This window comes from Bombus flavifrons, chromosome 11 (genome assembly GCF_040668555.2).
Source record: "Bombus flavifrons isolate JBK064 chromosome 11, iyBomFlav1_principal, whole genome shotgun sequence".
NCBI classification, from domain to species: domain Eukaryota; kingdom Metazoa; phylum Arthropoda; class Insecta; order Hymenoptera; family Apidae; genus Bombus; species Bombus flavifrons.
In genome coordinates, this window is record NC_138452.1 from 592406 (window position 1) to 608854 (window position 16449).

Genomic DNA, 16449 nt, shown 5'->3' on the forward strand with positions numbered 1-16449 from the left:
TCTAAAATTATTACATTTGAAATATTCAAGAAAAGGAGAAACACATTCGGTCGATTTAATCTGAAAGGACTGTTCCTATGCATCGATTAAGTTTCTTTTTTTTATCAAATGTTTTCTCGATTTCGCATGACGAACGAAGAAATCCGGCGGGACTACCGAGTCGCTTGCCATGACCGTTCGATAAAATTTGCAACGATATATCGTGGCGCTTTCAATAGCGGCATTCTTTCGTAGGAACAACTCGATCAAGGTCAGCTAGAAGCGAGCCGAGAAGAGAAGGAAAGACAGAAATGTGTCTCAGTATGTCGTAGGTTACAAATCATCCAGGCGGGAGCTGTAAACAGGCGTAAGGTTAAACGGGCGTACACACTTAAGTGCATTAATGAACGCGTTTAAGATACGCGGCGTGCCGTCGTTTAAATATAGGCTAAACCAGTGTTTCTCAGCCTACTCGTTAAAATATAGACCATTTGAAGACCCAAGACTTTTGCGTCACGGTTATATCTCGCTGATGCTTGCCGTGTAAACGATATCGTGAGAACTAAACTCGCGATCCTCCACGCGACAAGCTTGGAAGTAGCTCGCCGAGCGATTACTTTGATATCTTTTCTCTTCTTCTACTCAAATGCAGTAGAATTACGCTTTTGTCTTGATATTTCTTCGAATTGCGGCTAAACAAGGCGAACTGTGACGCTCGCAGTAAGAAGTGGCAGCGCCAATATTTAAATCGTAGTTATTGGAAGAGAAAAGAACAATAGTCTAGCTTTCGTATTCAAAAGTGTAAAGGTTTATTGCTAGAAATATTAGTAGGCCGTGAATTTATATGTAGAGCGTTTGAAAAAGTTCCTAAAGGAAGGTATGAAAAATACAGAAACAAAAGCAGTAGGCATTCGTTGGATCCAGATACGTTGGAGTTAATATTAATTTTGAGAAGTCACATTGGCCAGTTTCGTAAATTGAAAGGTGCAGAAAAGTGACGGTGTTACGAATACTGTTTTTTAAAACTTACCTTTACTAATATATACGTCGTATTACGATGAATAGACTTATGGAAGTAAAGCATTTGTTTCTTGAGAATTCGGTATTGATCGTGTATTTATGTTTATTCTATGGAATTAAGAATTTAATAAAAAGTAGAGTCGATCAGTTTGGCCTCTAAGAAACTCAATAATAAATATAAAAATTCATAGTTTCGCAGAGGAAGAAATCTCCGAACAAAATTTTCTCGTTCGGATTTACATACTGGCAAGGGAACAATTAGCAAAGGGAACGGAACAGATGAACAGTCAAGAAACGAGAGAACGATAATGTGGAGTAGCGAGGAGGAAGCAAAGCAATAAAGTTGCGAAAACGAGGGTAACTTTCGCCGTCGTTGTTTTCGAGCGTGCTACTCGCTTCACAATGTGCGAGTGCCTTACTTAATTAGACAATTAACCCTTGCAACCATTGAAACCGATGGCGCAGAGAATGGTCAGCTAAGCGAAAACGACACTGTTCTCTTAATTTGTCCTCGGTTCTGAATCAGGTTGAAACAGGAAACTGTTAGTTCTCTTTTAACGTGGAACTAGTCGAATTTTCTAAAAAATTTCCGTAATATGTTAACGATATTACACGAAAAAAGAGATTCTATATTTTCGATCTGCACTTGTACAAAAGAACGCAATGAGTTAAATTTCCTATCTCTTACGAAGAAGCATTTTTAAGATTCAATATTTATACTGTCGATCGATTCTATGCAACCAAAATTGTTTCTTCTTTGGTTTTGGTAGTTAAACACGCATACCTCTTGGTACTTCTCAAAATTTCTAAAACATCGTTCATCTTAGTAACTGTACCATTGTCTTCCACAAAACTTTGTCAACCTGACCGCTATTTTTAAATCACATCTTTCAACCTAACAGATGTGATGTTGTTTTTGTTTTTAATTGTGGCATATTAAAATGCTTCTGCTCGATCATAAAGCAACATTAAAATCAGAAAATCATGTTTTCTCTCCTATCGTCTCCAAGTGTTATTCGCACTTGTCAAAGATTCAGAAGCTTTTCAACAAGATAGTGCACGAGGTGGCGAGAATTATGAGACGAACGTGTCTCCATTTGCCAGTTGAGAGTACGTCAGGACATGTTATTACGACGCTAGGAAAGGTGATCATCGAACGCAAGAGGGAAAAGGGGGGCTCGTCGGTCGGAACGTGAAGAAGGGAGAGGTAGGACGAAGCGTTTCCACACCGGATATCCTCCAGAGGGAAGTGGTGCACGCGATTCATATCGCCACGCCCGCCATGCAAAATGTGTATTTATATTATTATTACTATTACTACTATATATATATATATATATTATAATTATTATTATGCTATTATAAATTCGTCACTTGTGTTGTATCTGTAACAACTATGGAAAGAAGTAAGAAGCGCGGAAGGTCTCGCGAATAAGAGCACTGTTCTTTTTACGTCTCATTAACTACGATTTCTTTGTACCTCATTATATTATGTTTGCTTCGTTTAAATTAATTACATCTCGTTGTCAGCGTCGAGACAGCGTCGAACACAAAGATTTTCATTTTAATTCCATTTTTATGACACTGATAATTCTTTTGATATACTGATTTCGCGTACATCGAAAACTACTATAATACAGGGATGTTTCATATTTTCACATTCCAATTATGTTAAATGCTTTTGAAAATTAAGGCCTTGAACTCGTCCTCGACCAACGTTGTTTGTAACGATAAGTTCGCGAGTGTAGCTGCCGCTAATGAATCAGGTGAGTTCTCGAGTAACGATATGAACGAACGTTTCATGAAAACCTTGGGTATCTCCTTTGCATGTATGCGAGTAAAACATGATTTGCAGCAACGCTAGTGCCACATTATTAGACGAGTCTGACCAGTCGCGTTTCTAGATCACTTTTCGTTGTTCCCTTCAATGTCGCCAGCTTGTTTTTCCTCGACTCTAAGGATTTATTCGTCTCGATACTACGTTCCGTTCGATTCCCGATCGTAAACTTCGAGACCTTTGAAAAATGCGATTTGTAAATCAATCACACGTTTAATACGCCCGCTTCGCGCATTCGAGACTAGAACAGTGGCATTTTTGCATGGAAACCGGTTCACCGTATTTACTGCCGAGTACTAAGAGTCGTCACCGTCGATGCGTTTCGTAAAACCACTCCAATCTTTACATACATATAAACGAAACGAGTAGATCGCTTTTCAACAACGACTAGACTATATTTTTACGTTTCTTGTGTTTGGATTCTATAGGAGGATTACAAGGAAAGAACATGATAAGTCAGATTTTTAGAACTAAACGTGCGTTCTCTTATTCCCCTGAAAATTTAAAGAATATTTCTTGGTTTACTAATTACGTACATTTTTGGCTTTCACAAAACATCAGCTATCATCATAATTTATGAGCTATTTTTGAAAGACTTACATGTCTGGACCTGAGAAGTTATTTCATTTTTGATTATGTCATATTTAACATTCCCCTGTTTGATCATAAAGTGAGAAAATCAGAAAATCAACAAAAATGTCTTCATCGTGTTTCTCTCCTTTATGTTCATATGTAAGTGCACCGATCAAATCAGGATATTTCACATTAATCAATCTATTCACGGAATCATTGACGGAAGCGCTAACCTTCTGATTTTTGAACATATTTTTATGAGACAAATAGGAGTGGAATATTTGATGAATAGCGTGATAAAATCTCGTCGACAAGAACAAATTCACAATCTGTACATAAGCTGTTATCTGAAATCAGGATATTTTGTATTTCGTCGTCTAATTAAATATTATACTTCAATCATTGATACGTAGAAACGCCAGTGAGAATATGATATAAATACGACTGGAAGGTTTGTCGAACACCGTGGCGAAGTTTCGAGGACAAAAGCGTCGATTTGGAACGTATATACAGTGGATAAGGTTGGAAAGGCGTCCGCCGGAGAGGAAAGAGCGCGACGTGATGCAACCCGGTGTATTTATGGTAATTTTATTTGCAGGAGTCTGGTCGATTTATCTTGACAATATTCCGCTCGTGATTCGAAACTTGCGTGTCCGATTAATACTCGAACTGCTGCGCTGCCTGGTGTCCCGGCTGGGCGAAACGGAGATAGCCAAGCTGGAAGCGACAAGGACAGCCTGGTTTATGCTCACTGTCTGCCTTACAACAGGGAGTGGGAGGAGGAACACGCACACACGGCCGCATAAATAACGTGGCACAGCCACAGAGTTACGGTGCGACTTACGTGTAAACGAATAGAGTGAGACGAACAGATGGGGAACGAGGACAGTCGTACGGGTTGTAAAACAAGAACGACGAAGACGAAAGAGGATGTAGTCGGCGGACATTTCCGAAGAGAACCGAGAATCCCCGACATGTGGGAGAGCCCCGTAGTACACAGAGGGGTATCGGTTTTATGACGTTCGATCACCTGAGCGAAGATTTTTCAAGCACCGCGGAGCGAAGAGAGAATACGAACGAGCGAAATCCTTTCCCGCTTCGATATCCTTCAATGAATAAACCGTCCTCCCTGAGCGCATTCTCGTCAGTTCTTTGAGAAGAGATCGCGTTTACGAACTTATGAATGTTTAACTTCCATAGTTGATTACAAATATATTTATTTAATACATTCCATGTTAATCGCTCGTGTATAAGGAATCTTTAAGTTTGATTCATTAATGAATTATTTTGAAAAGCAACGATCGCGGAACAACGTAAAAGTAGATTTTGATAAGCGATATAAAATGAATGAACATGATAGATAGGAGAGAGAGTGGAGCGTGAGTGTCGTAGATTAGACGCGGTACACGTGTACGAAAGTTGGCAAAAAGTACGTGGGACCTGGGTGAACAGAAACAGCCCTGGTCGCACAATACGAGCATGAATGAAGTATCGCGTCTGGCTCGCGGGGTACGCTATACTCGGGCGAAGCAGGGCGAAGCGAGGGGGGGGATAGCAGGCGTCACGGTGCTTTCGTGGCGGTGAGGTTGCCGCGACGTATGTATGCACGTTTACGTGTAAACGATCACGCTCGTATGAGTGAACGCGCGCATATGCAACTTTCGGTATGATCGAGTGCGCATGCGCATCGCGCGCACCCCACCCACAGACAGACAGGCCGCTGCTCCGCTGTTTGTAACAAGCAGAGAGTCTACAACGCCACACCAGCGTTGAGCGCAGCCGGCCTCGGCTCCAAACGAAACACGATTATACTCCTGCTGTGAAAACGAACGGTATATACGGTATTGAGAAAAAAAGAACGGGTGATACTCGACTCGGAAAGAGGGAAAGAGGAGAGCAAGAGAAATCGCGAGTGTACGCGTGCGCATTATTATATTTCTCTCTTTCTCGTTAAACTAGACCAAACGGCGAGATTGTTCGCCTAAGATTTTCCGTGAGAAACAGGAAAAGAGGTTCGTTCGCCTTTCCGCTCGATAGTCGTTAGTGTGTACAAACACATCGTTTACAGTTTGTTCGAATCACATTTGGATCGTCGTACGCGATCGTATTCACCGGGAGAACTGTAAACGTGTTACACGCTTTAAGTCGAAAGTGAGAAAACGAAGAGATCCGATGGATACACGGAGGCTCGAGGATCGATTTGATCGTCGACCGGCACGGCAATACGAACGAACGTGAAAAAAGTTGGAAGGAAGAGAGGTTAGAAAAGACGACAAGGAGAAGGAGAGATTGTGTCGTGTACGTGATCGCGAAGCTTGGAGGAATACGTGGTCGAAGCAAAAAGCGAAAAAAGTGCGGAGGAAAGAGAGGATAAAAGAAGAAGAGAGGGAGCAAGAGGGAAAAGGCGAGAAAATAGAGGTGTTGAGTGGTGGGCCTGCGGGCCGGACAGTACGTGCCTGGGCTGCGCTCGCACGATCTACACCGGCATGGCCGCCGAGGCCAGCTGAACTTTTTCTTCTCTCTCTTGCACGACGATCGTTGCTCCCACCCACTTTATCCGTCTTTCTTCCTCCCTTCCTTTTTTCCTGCCTTGTTTCTCTCTCTTTCTCCATCTGTCTTTCTTCCGCTCCCTCGTTCACGCTTCTCCCACTCCTCGTGGCTGTTTCGTCGTTTCGTCTCTTTTTTTCTTCCTTCCATCCGACTCGTTCCAACTCTCTTTCTCCCCCGTTCTTTGCTTAACGCAAGAGAGGAGGACCGTACGCCACGAATACCCAGGCTCCCCGTGTATGCATTCGCTTGTGTGTGCGCGCAGTTTGCCAGCCATCGCGGGGAAATCGAGCGGAGGCTTGCCATTCGAGAAAATCAGTGAACGCAAGCGAACCCTTTACGCTGGCTGATATTTAACCACGGACACACGCGTTACATTTATCACCATCAGTGGTGTACGTATCGAGAATTGCGTCGTGCTTATGTGATTCCTCAAAAAAAAAAAATCTCGCTCAATCGATCTACACGATCGATTTTCTCGCATAGATCGAGGGGGAAATTACTGGATCTACGGAACGGTGGAGGTGTGCACGAAAGAAACAAAACTGTATCGATATTTGGCGGTGACATCGTTTCAGTGCAGAGCCTGTTAAGCTGATTGCATCGAAAGCTGTATAATAAATCTCCTGACTAGAGAGATATAATAGGAGAAAATCAGTGACATTTGGATATTAGCGAAACGATCAAATTCCCGGCAACAGTGTCAGTTAGTTTACGGTAGAACGGGGCGACTCGATCGATCGTGACGCACCTGTCGGCATCGTCGTCGGGGTGCTGCTGGCAGTGGCAAAGGCAGAGAGTGTGGCAGTGTCTCGTGTGCCGGTAGGAGGAGACGGAAGAATAACGGAGGGCAGAATAAAGGGCAGGCATCCAGCTCGGTGAAGTTTACGCACGAGGACGTACGCGTGAGAGTGAGAGAGAGTGAGAGAGAGAAGAGGAAAAGCACATACGCTTTAAGGAAGAAAAAGCAACGCTCCGAAGAAGAGGAAAGAAGGATGCACGAGAAGGAGAACGTCGGTGAGGAGGTCCTACTCGTTGCTTTTCCACGACGAGCAGCAGTACTGTTGTTCGAGGTGCGAGCCGCGTGACACGAATGCGAGAGTGCGAGAGAAAGGAGAGGCAGGAACGAGGGGGAGAGAGAGAGAGGAAGGAGATCTACCGAAGAGCGAAGGCATATCCGGCCGTGGCATGTGCGCGCGACGAGGACAGAGCGAAGTGGCTATTTCTGTGGAGCATAGGGGGCCGCCCGTATAAAATAAGCAGTGAATGAAGGAGCCTGTTTACTGGCAGACGGCCTACGCGAGATTCAGTCGTCGGCTCTCTTTCTCTCGCGCTCTCTCTCTCTCGGTTGCGCACGCTAATCGTCGTTCTCTCGTGCCTTCTCTCTCTTTGATTTTCGCTCTCGCTCGACCAGCAGCCGTCCCGTAGCGGAAAGAGAAAGGGAAAAAGAAAGAAAGAGAGACGGAGAAGAGCGCGCATCGTTGCCACGAGAGAGAGCCCGTATGTGTTCCCAGTGCGCGAGAAGAGCCCGCAGTGTATTCACCGGTCTTGTCCTTCTGTCTCGCCTCGTCTCGACTCGTCTTGCCTCTCCCTCCTCTTACCTCACCACACCTCGTTCTACCTCTCCTCACCTCGCTTCACCTCATAGCACACCTTAGTACTCGTTCGACTCTCCGCCCTTTGCCTCACTTTGTCACGGTTTGGCTTCCTCTCCTCGTATTCTCCTCTGCTCTCTCCTCTCCACGTCGTCGTAACCTCGCCTCGCCTCACCTCATCTCTCGTCTCGTCTCGCCTTGTCTCGTTTCGTCTCCTCTCGGCTTGCCTTACCTCGCATCATCTCGTCTCACTTCGTCTCGCCTTGCCACGACTCGACTCCACTCCACTCGGTTCTCTCATCTCCTCTTCCCGTGCTTGTGTTTTTCTCGACAGAGCTCTTACGCCGGAGCCACCGTGCCGTGTTCACCGCTTTCGTTCCTAACCACGGAAATCTACCGATAATCCGTAGCCTGTACGCGAGTTTCTTGTTCGTCTGTTACGTTTCACTGCACTATGCCATTACACCTATAGTATCCGTACTCTGGAGCATGTGTTTACGTGTTGTGACGTGACCAGTGCGAAAGAAGAGAAGTGAGGAGATAGAATATAAGGAGGAAGAGGCAGATAAGAGAGAACGCGACAATATCTTTTTTTCGAAACCTCACGGTGCGCGCAGTCACTGTTGCTCCATCTTTCTTTCTCGTTCTTGTTTCCCCATTCGCTTTCCGAACGCAGACCGCGTGTTGTGTGCTCGCGGATTTCAAAGAAAAAAAAAAAGAAAAGGAAGATAGTGAAAGAGAGATTGCGGCGATAAAGGGAGTCGTCGGCTCGCGCCTCTAATGAGTTCGTGCTCGAACACGTGCCACGGAAACTACAGCGAAGGATAAAGCTAAAACGACGATTTCGCGGTTCGGTGAAGGATACAGGTGAAACGGAAGTGCCGAAAGTGTGGATACCTTGGACTACGAGCCGCCCCCGGTGCTGCCACCGCGGCGCCCGCCCTGGCCGTTTAACAGCCTGAGCAGCACCGCCTCAAGGTACATCGGGCAGCACACCACCACAATCGCCGCCACCACGTCCCCGTTGACACCGACGGCGGCTACGACGACTATCACGTCGACGACGCCACTGACGACGACGCTTGTACCGGCGCCGTCCGCCTCCCAAGGCTCAACGACCTCCTCGTCTGCGCGAGTGTCGCCGCAGCCGCCACCCTTGACGCCGCCCCAGTATCCTGCGCCTCCACGGCCCCCTAGTCGAAACGGTGAGTCTGAACTTTCAATATTTATCCAACATGAATTTACTTTCTACCGTCATTCGATCGTTATTTTTATTACGGGAATTTTAATCAACCTATTAATCGGAGAAAACGAATCAAGTCGTCACGCTCTCGAGTCGATTCTCTTGGATATACTTTCTTCGTCCCTATTCCTCTATGATTTTAGGTGCCATTTCATTTCGATGTAGTTCGCTATGACTGGCGTAAATCTGGTTAAGGGATGAATCGGTTATTCTAGCGCGCCTTTTCTAACGTTGAAAAATATCTCAAGCTCGAGTAAAATATAAAAATGTGCGATTACTTGTTTCAATCCTATGTTAAACACTTCCTGATAACACTAAAAATCCGTTTTACTTGCTAAAATAAAAGCAAGATTGAGATAGAAATATTCGAGGATCGTAGTAGAGTTAACACGCTTAACCCAACCTTTTTCGTTCTTGAACGAATCGTTGATCGAAAGGAATCGATCCTAAAGAAACTCTGTAGGCTGTTGTTGCTCGTTTCTTTCTCATTGGGGATTCACTCTTGGAACCTAATATAAGGGAGACCTAGTCAAACGAGTCTACCAAAACTTTTATGGTTTCTATGTAATATGCGGTATACTGTACACCTTTTAGGCTTATTCCATGTTTGTTTAGAAAATATAACATTCATAGCTCCGATATAAAGCTCGCTGGGTTGCTAGCGAGGTCGCACGATTTCTTCGTAGCAATTTCATCGACGATCGGAGCGAGCGAGCGTGACTCGCCGCGGATTGAGTCACATTACGCTTTCATAGAAGTCAGCCAGAAGGTACGGGCCGAGTAGTGAATGAAATTTACTGGTGTAGAAAGTTTGCGAGAAAGTAGCCGCCACCTTTCCGTTCGTAACGCCCGACACATTTTACGTAGCCGTGTTTCCTCCTCGAGCATTCGGCTTCGTGTGCTCGTTGCTTTCCTCCCGTCGATGGGAATGCTGACCTCGTAGGCGGGTCGCGTATGCTTTCATGGAAAGTATTCGCTTATTCTATCTATGAATGCACTGGGTGTATATGGTATTCGATCGATTTTCCAGTCGTATTTTCTGGTGGCTCAATATCCTTCTCGGACAAATTTGTATAACGAAATGTCGAAAGGGAGGACAGACGTATCGAGTGACACGTGTAAAATGCTAAAATAAAAATCTGACTCCAAGTAAACATCGGCCTTTATCTCGCGTTATCTATACTGAAGTTGATTCGCATTCGTTAACCTATGTTAACTGAATACCCCTTATCTTCTTTCCTGATTATTATACACCTCTATGAGCTACGATTTCATATTTTTATTTTATATTCTCCGAATGAATCTAAAAAGCGAATTTATTTGGTTCATATATATGCGTGTATGATTTATCAAAGATAGCGCCGATTGAAAACTTGCAGACTGTAATTGAATTAGTCTTATTGCTAGTTTCCTCTCTCTTGGAACGGAATACGATCGGAGTACGAGCGCATGCGCAGTGCCGCGCATTCACACCAACACATAGCCGCGTCATTCGCTTCGAATGGCAATAGAAATGAATGCCACTCGGTTTGACGTACCTGGCGCGCATGCGCCTGCGTGTCTGCGTCAACGTTTCACGTAAGTTTCTCGCGTATAAATACGTATGCCGATTTATCGGGTGCTCAAAGAATCTCGCGTAGAATATTACTAAAGACCTTCGGTGAGTCGCACTTCCGGTTGAATGATTAGTTTTCCAAGAAATTCGGAAACAGTAATAATCGCGAATAGTAACAATCATCGACGCGTACATTGAAGTCATGAATCGCGCCCGAGATTAGGTTTGGTATCTGGAAAGGCTCGATCGAACGGCTTAGTCAGAACACTGGGATATAAGATCTGACACGTAACATTTGATATTCGATCGTAGATTAGATATCTCCGATATTCATCGAGTGGGTAGTGTAATTTCACTTGGAAGTGTGCAGCCGCGAGTAAAACCAACGTTAGATTTACGATTTCATGATTCGATCGAAAGTTCCTCCGTTGAAATCGAAACCTATTGATCGATTTGAGTTTGATGACGGAAAATCGATGAATAAGTGTCTGTCATCTGTGTAATTTTACTGTAAAGTTTTACTGGACTTGAAATATGTAGTATATAGAGATAAAGGTGTGTGCTAGAGACTTTCAGGCCAACTTGTAGAGGCAGTTTGCACGGCGACTTGCGAGGCAAGATATCGGCACGCTCACGCGCATCGTGACACAGATATACACGTAAACGAATACTCAGCCACAGACATGCACACACACATAGTAGTGTCGGTCTGGCATGAATGAAACCGTGATTTCCACGCATGGCGCATAGGTAGCTGACTCGTCTGGCGCTATACTCGACTCATCGATGAGAAAGATTAATACGCTGTATCTGCGACAGGGATATAGAAACTAATTTCGTCTCGTTTTTCTTTCGTTCTGTTTTCATTCAGTTGGTTACGAATCGATAAGATTTCTCATTCAGGCACTTTTGAATGACAACTAGTAGATCGTACAGTGTCGTAATAATCTGTTTGTAAGTCTGTAGAGTTTCAAACTCGTCGGATATATTTAACTTTTTTTATCAGAAAATAAATTTACGAGTATGTTCACACATACTATTTTTTGTATAGATTTATATTCAAAAAAAAGGCTTTGATCAGGCGTATTCACCTTTCAATGTCGCCTCTAAATTATTGCCTTGCATCTCTGTGATTAATCGTAACTGGTAAACGAATGTACGAGTAGATCGGTGAAAAATGTATTTTTTTGGCGTTTAGCCATTGTTTCCAACGTTCTCCACGAAGGGCTCTCTTATTATTCTGCTCGCGTTTGTCATTCCCTCGAAAGGGACAAGACGAAGTCGATGACGCAAAACGCGACGCAGAACGTGATTTTCCGATATTCTCGAACCACTGCGTCGCTTGCTGAATAATTCGAAGTACGTTCAAGATACGCGACAAAGATATTCATTATATCTCGAAAATGTTCCCCGTCCTCGGAAAACATTGAAGCTGAAGCTTTATCTTTAGGAACTATGTTAGACCAAGCAACGATTTATCACAACAAAAATGAAACAACAAAAAAGTGAGAGATATCAAACAAATTCTTGAAATTTCCTTTAATTAGCCGTGATGTTAAAACACAGAATTCGATAACGTATATTGATTAAGAAAAAGCTTATAAATGAGATATTGCATTAATATAACGTTAAACCTTAATGGATTAAGATACCATTAGATCCCAGGAAATTGATACTAAACGATAATTTAATCGAATGTTGATAGAAAATCGAGTCAATTTCGTGATGAAGCCGATGGAAACGCAAGTTCTCTGATTCTTGATACGTTAGTTAACGATGTATTAATATGTAGTATGCATATGACATGGTTACGTATACGCCAGAGATTTGGTTTGACATTCGTATTTCAGTGTTTGTAACACATACTACGTTCACGTTTAATCACATCCTATAGTAACTTTGAACCCAGAATGTACGATTGGTGGAAGGCGAGTTTCGAGCTACCGTTTCTTATGTAATGTGGCGCAACTTCGCAATAAATGCGGTGTGGTAACACTTTGCAAATGCACTTGATGATCTTCGCGCAAAGACGCCACGTCCTTGAGTGACATGTGTCCGGAATAATGAATCGAAGGAATATGAACAAAGTCATAAAAGGAGTGGTTGGCGTTGCACGTCCTCGCGCGTTTGCACGTGCGTCTTTAAACTCATCAACGAGTCATTTAAATTATGCACAGATCGTATCCTTCGTCTTTCGACGTCGGATAAAACGTCTTCGTATATCGATCGAAGACAGTACGACGTAGGAGTTTCGTGATCGATGAGAAATTAATTCGACATTGAAATCCTATAGACAACTTCTGGTTTTACATAAGAACAAGAAAAAGTATTTTAAAAACGAGACTCTATCTATACATACATTCAGGAAAAAGAAGGTCCGTCGATGTGTTTTGCACCAGACACGGGTGAGGGGGAGAGGCATTGTGAAAGTTTCCATTCCAAAGCCACCGTTCCGCGTAACGTTGACGATGTTGCTTGCATTCCACGCGTTTCGACGTCGTTCGTGACGAATCGGCACGTCAACTTCCAAGCGAACTACGCCTGCAAAATTTCCGCAAATGCATTTCCATATAATAGGCACATGATATTTCCATATAGTACCATAACAAATCAAAATCGATTCTAAACGAAGCGCTTATTTCATTAGGCTTTGTTCCAATGTACATACGTGTTGGTATCCCGTTGAGCAATATTCATAATATGTTGACGGTCGAGTCAACGTTTTCGATGCAGAGACGCCAAGCCTGTCGGCCTATCCTACTCTTGCAATAGTCTACAATCTAGAGTCATACTCGAATCTTTAACAAAGGGTATGATTCAAACGTTCGAGCCTGATTCAATTCTCCTCTCGATTAATGCTGTCTATACTTGCGTGTATTCTAAATGACATGCTAGCCGAGACAAAAGAGAGACTTGTTTAGAGATTTTCCAAGAAAATTCTTACAAATCGTTTTATAATGTAGAAGCATACATTTCTAAAATATCTGGCGAGGTGAAAATCTCCTTATATGTACTTCGATTTCGCGAAAGCGCGCATTTCTTCGATCGGAACGCTGAACACTTGGGTCACGTCCTTTGCTGAAGTAAGATTCTCTCCTCTCTTCGTAATACAAGAACACCGCCGCTATCTTCATGTTTGCCAACCCCGTTATCTCTCGTTCCTCCGTCTTTGATCTCCTTTCTCGCTCTCTCGCATCTTTTTCATTTCCTCCTCCTCGCACTTTCTCTCTTTCTCTCTCTCTCTCTCTCTCCCCCTCCCTCCCTCCCTCCCTCCCTCCCTCCCTCCCTCCCTCTCGTTGCTACTCTACCCTCCCTGTTCGTCACCGTTTCATCAACTCGCTCCTGCTCGCCTGCTTTTGCACAAGCACTGAACGCAATCTACGATCATCGTTATGTGCTGTCGCGTCATATCCGGTCTAGCTGATCGCTCGCCTTCTCCCCGTTCGTTGTTCTTATTGCTCCTCTTTTCGGCCTTCTCGATGGGTCGTTGGTTCTCCGGACCGATCTACATGTCTGCTTCTTCCGACGAGCATTCGATTCTTTCTCTTCTTTAACACCATAACTAATAAATTTTTTAATTTAATAATTTAGTTAGACTCCTCCCTGAATATGTTATACATAGTTAATTAAAATCAAAGTAGAGTATATAAAGTATGTAAGTATGCGTAACCGTGTTTCTATCTTAATAAGAGAAAATATTGATATCGTTAAGAACACTTGCAGGTTTTTGGTAATCGCAAAAATAAAAAATCTGATACCGGTGCTGTCGATTGATTTGGCAGTTCTAGTACTTAGATGATTTGTGAAACTCGTTGCATTGCAGAGTACTCTGAATGAATCTTCGAAATATGTGTTTAGTTGAATGAAGTTGCTATGAAATTGTTATCTCAACTGATTCAGTATGCTTCGGTACGCTTGGATTCGACGTTTCTGAAATTACCAAAACAACGACCGATTGTGATAGATTAAAAAGCGCACTAGGGTGCAATTTCATGCATAATTCCCTTTGATAATAGCTTTGTAAATAGTAACAATTGATCTGGTTATATTAACCACCTTCGTATGATTCTTATTGTAGCAAATAATGCCCAATTGTATAAATAATGGCTTATTGTAGTAAAATAATGCCTAAACTGATATTCAGAACAACGTTCCCATCGTATTCGCTGTGTGTGAAGTTGAAAGTCTCCTGCTTTCTCCGTCGGTGTATCGAAAATTATAGTAGCCGCAGTGGATTCAAGGGGGAGGACTGATGTAGTTTATTGCCACGAAGGTATCGTGTGTCGCGATCAGCTCACGGAGATTGACCGGAAGTCGCAGGGACGAAGATACGAGGCAGGCTGCTTAATTGGCGACTAGAGTATTCGATTCGATTCAGGGTTCAACGAATTGGCCTCTCGGCGAATTAATTTATTGTCACTGCCACGGGGCCAACGTTATGATACACGGATGCATGGACTTTTATTGCGAGCACGAATTATACGCGCATAAACCGACCGTAAATGATCGGTTACATAATACCGCCATAAAATAACATTTACAGCTCGTCAATTTCTACCTACGTTACCGATTTCTACTTCGTACGAATATTATTCGCATTCCCTGCGTGTATCGTATAAATATGCGTGTATGCGTAAGCTTGTTAAGTTAGGGCGTGATTGCCACGCTGCATTACGATCCTTCTCTGGTATAGGTGTTTAAAATTCATTAAGTAAATCCATCGAGTAAATATAAAGTTTGCGGATAATGTAATAGGAGCCTGTATCGTGGTAACCATCTTACTACCCCTTCAATTTTCAGTTATTAAACTACATTTATTTATTCACTTTTATGGTTTATTAATTACCAACTAACGATAGAAATCTCTGTTTAGATATTCTATTTACATTTAATTGCATTTAATTCGTGGAATTGGAGAGATGCAAGTGTGTATAAAATACAGATGATATGTAGGAGTATGTAAAATATCCGAAGCAAATATCCAAATTCCATTATTATGATTGAAACAGATCTTTATTTAGATTTCATTCTCGTTATTAAATATTTTATCTAAAAATCATTATTGTTATTTTATTTTGTTATATTACGTACATTCGGTACATTTTCTTATTCTTAGATTTCTATTCGATTGTCATAAATATATAAACGAGTTTTATACGATACGTATTTCATTATTGTTCAATCAGATCGACGATAATCCTCGCATTCGTATCTCGGACTTCAAACATTTGGGAAGAACTGCACTCCTCTCCATCGGTCTGATCCAAATGGTCGCGTCCCTCTATCGTGTGGAACGGCGTGCCCTTATCTCGAAGACGCTTTTACGAATTAGCACGATACATGCGGCAGACCATTATGACAGCCGTGTACAAGCCGGAGTCGAGATGCGCTGTCGAGTTACTTACGTGTTCATTCTCGAACTTACGTGTAAATTAAACGTTAAGACAAGGAAAATGAAAAAATCTTCCTATATCAATCTTTTGATACTACTTTGTATGTTCTTTCCTTGCAACTATTTTCAATTAGATAAACACGAGAAATATCGTATTTCTGTAAGCTTCATTTCAATTATTACTCTATACGATACGATTTGACTAATGATGAGAAGGATAGGAAGGATAAATAGGTAAATAGATCGTTCGAAAAATTCATAGCACTGCTGACAATTTGATGTAATCTTCTGTTACATGCTTGACGAGATTTCAGTTCAATAAAATGATCACAGAAATCTTTGTATCATCTTTGTTCTTCTTCATACAGTTTAACACACGTAATCAGTATTTCTTAACAGATTGTATAATATAACTTCACTTGAAAGGTTAAAAGACACGGGAAACTGGAAATATTTCAACGAATATTAAAGAACGCTGGATAGAACATCTTAAAAGAAGTAGTTTCAAACTATTTGAAATGATCGTGAGGTAACTTGACTGCTTTGTACGAAATTCTACTTCAACGAAGTAACAAGTGTTCATCTCGAATGCCTATAAAATTCTAACGCGGCAGATGCATGGCCGGTTTCTAAAACTGGACATCGCAAAATATTTAGGGCAATCTATTTCACTTTACGAGCTATTATTAGTTGCTTGAAAATTCACCC

General features: G+C 42.5%; 1 protein-coding gene across 1 annotated transcript in view; it reads left to right on the forward strand.

Moving 5' to 3' along the window:
• Positions 1-8422: 8422 nt before the first annotated feature.
• sty (sprouty signaling antagonist) overlaps positions 8423-16449 on the forward strand; it is a gene marked incomplete at its 5' end in the record, with an annotated part of 31324 nt that continues 23297 nt past the window's right edge. Inside the window, one exon of the mRNA XM_069123847.1 lies at positions 8423-8756. Within this exon, the coding sequence (XP_068979948.1) occupies positions 8423-8756 (334 nt within the window). The remainder of the gene's footprint in view (positions 8757-16449) is intronic.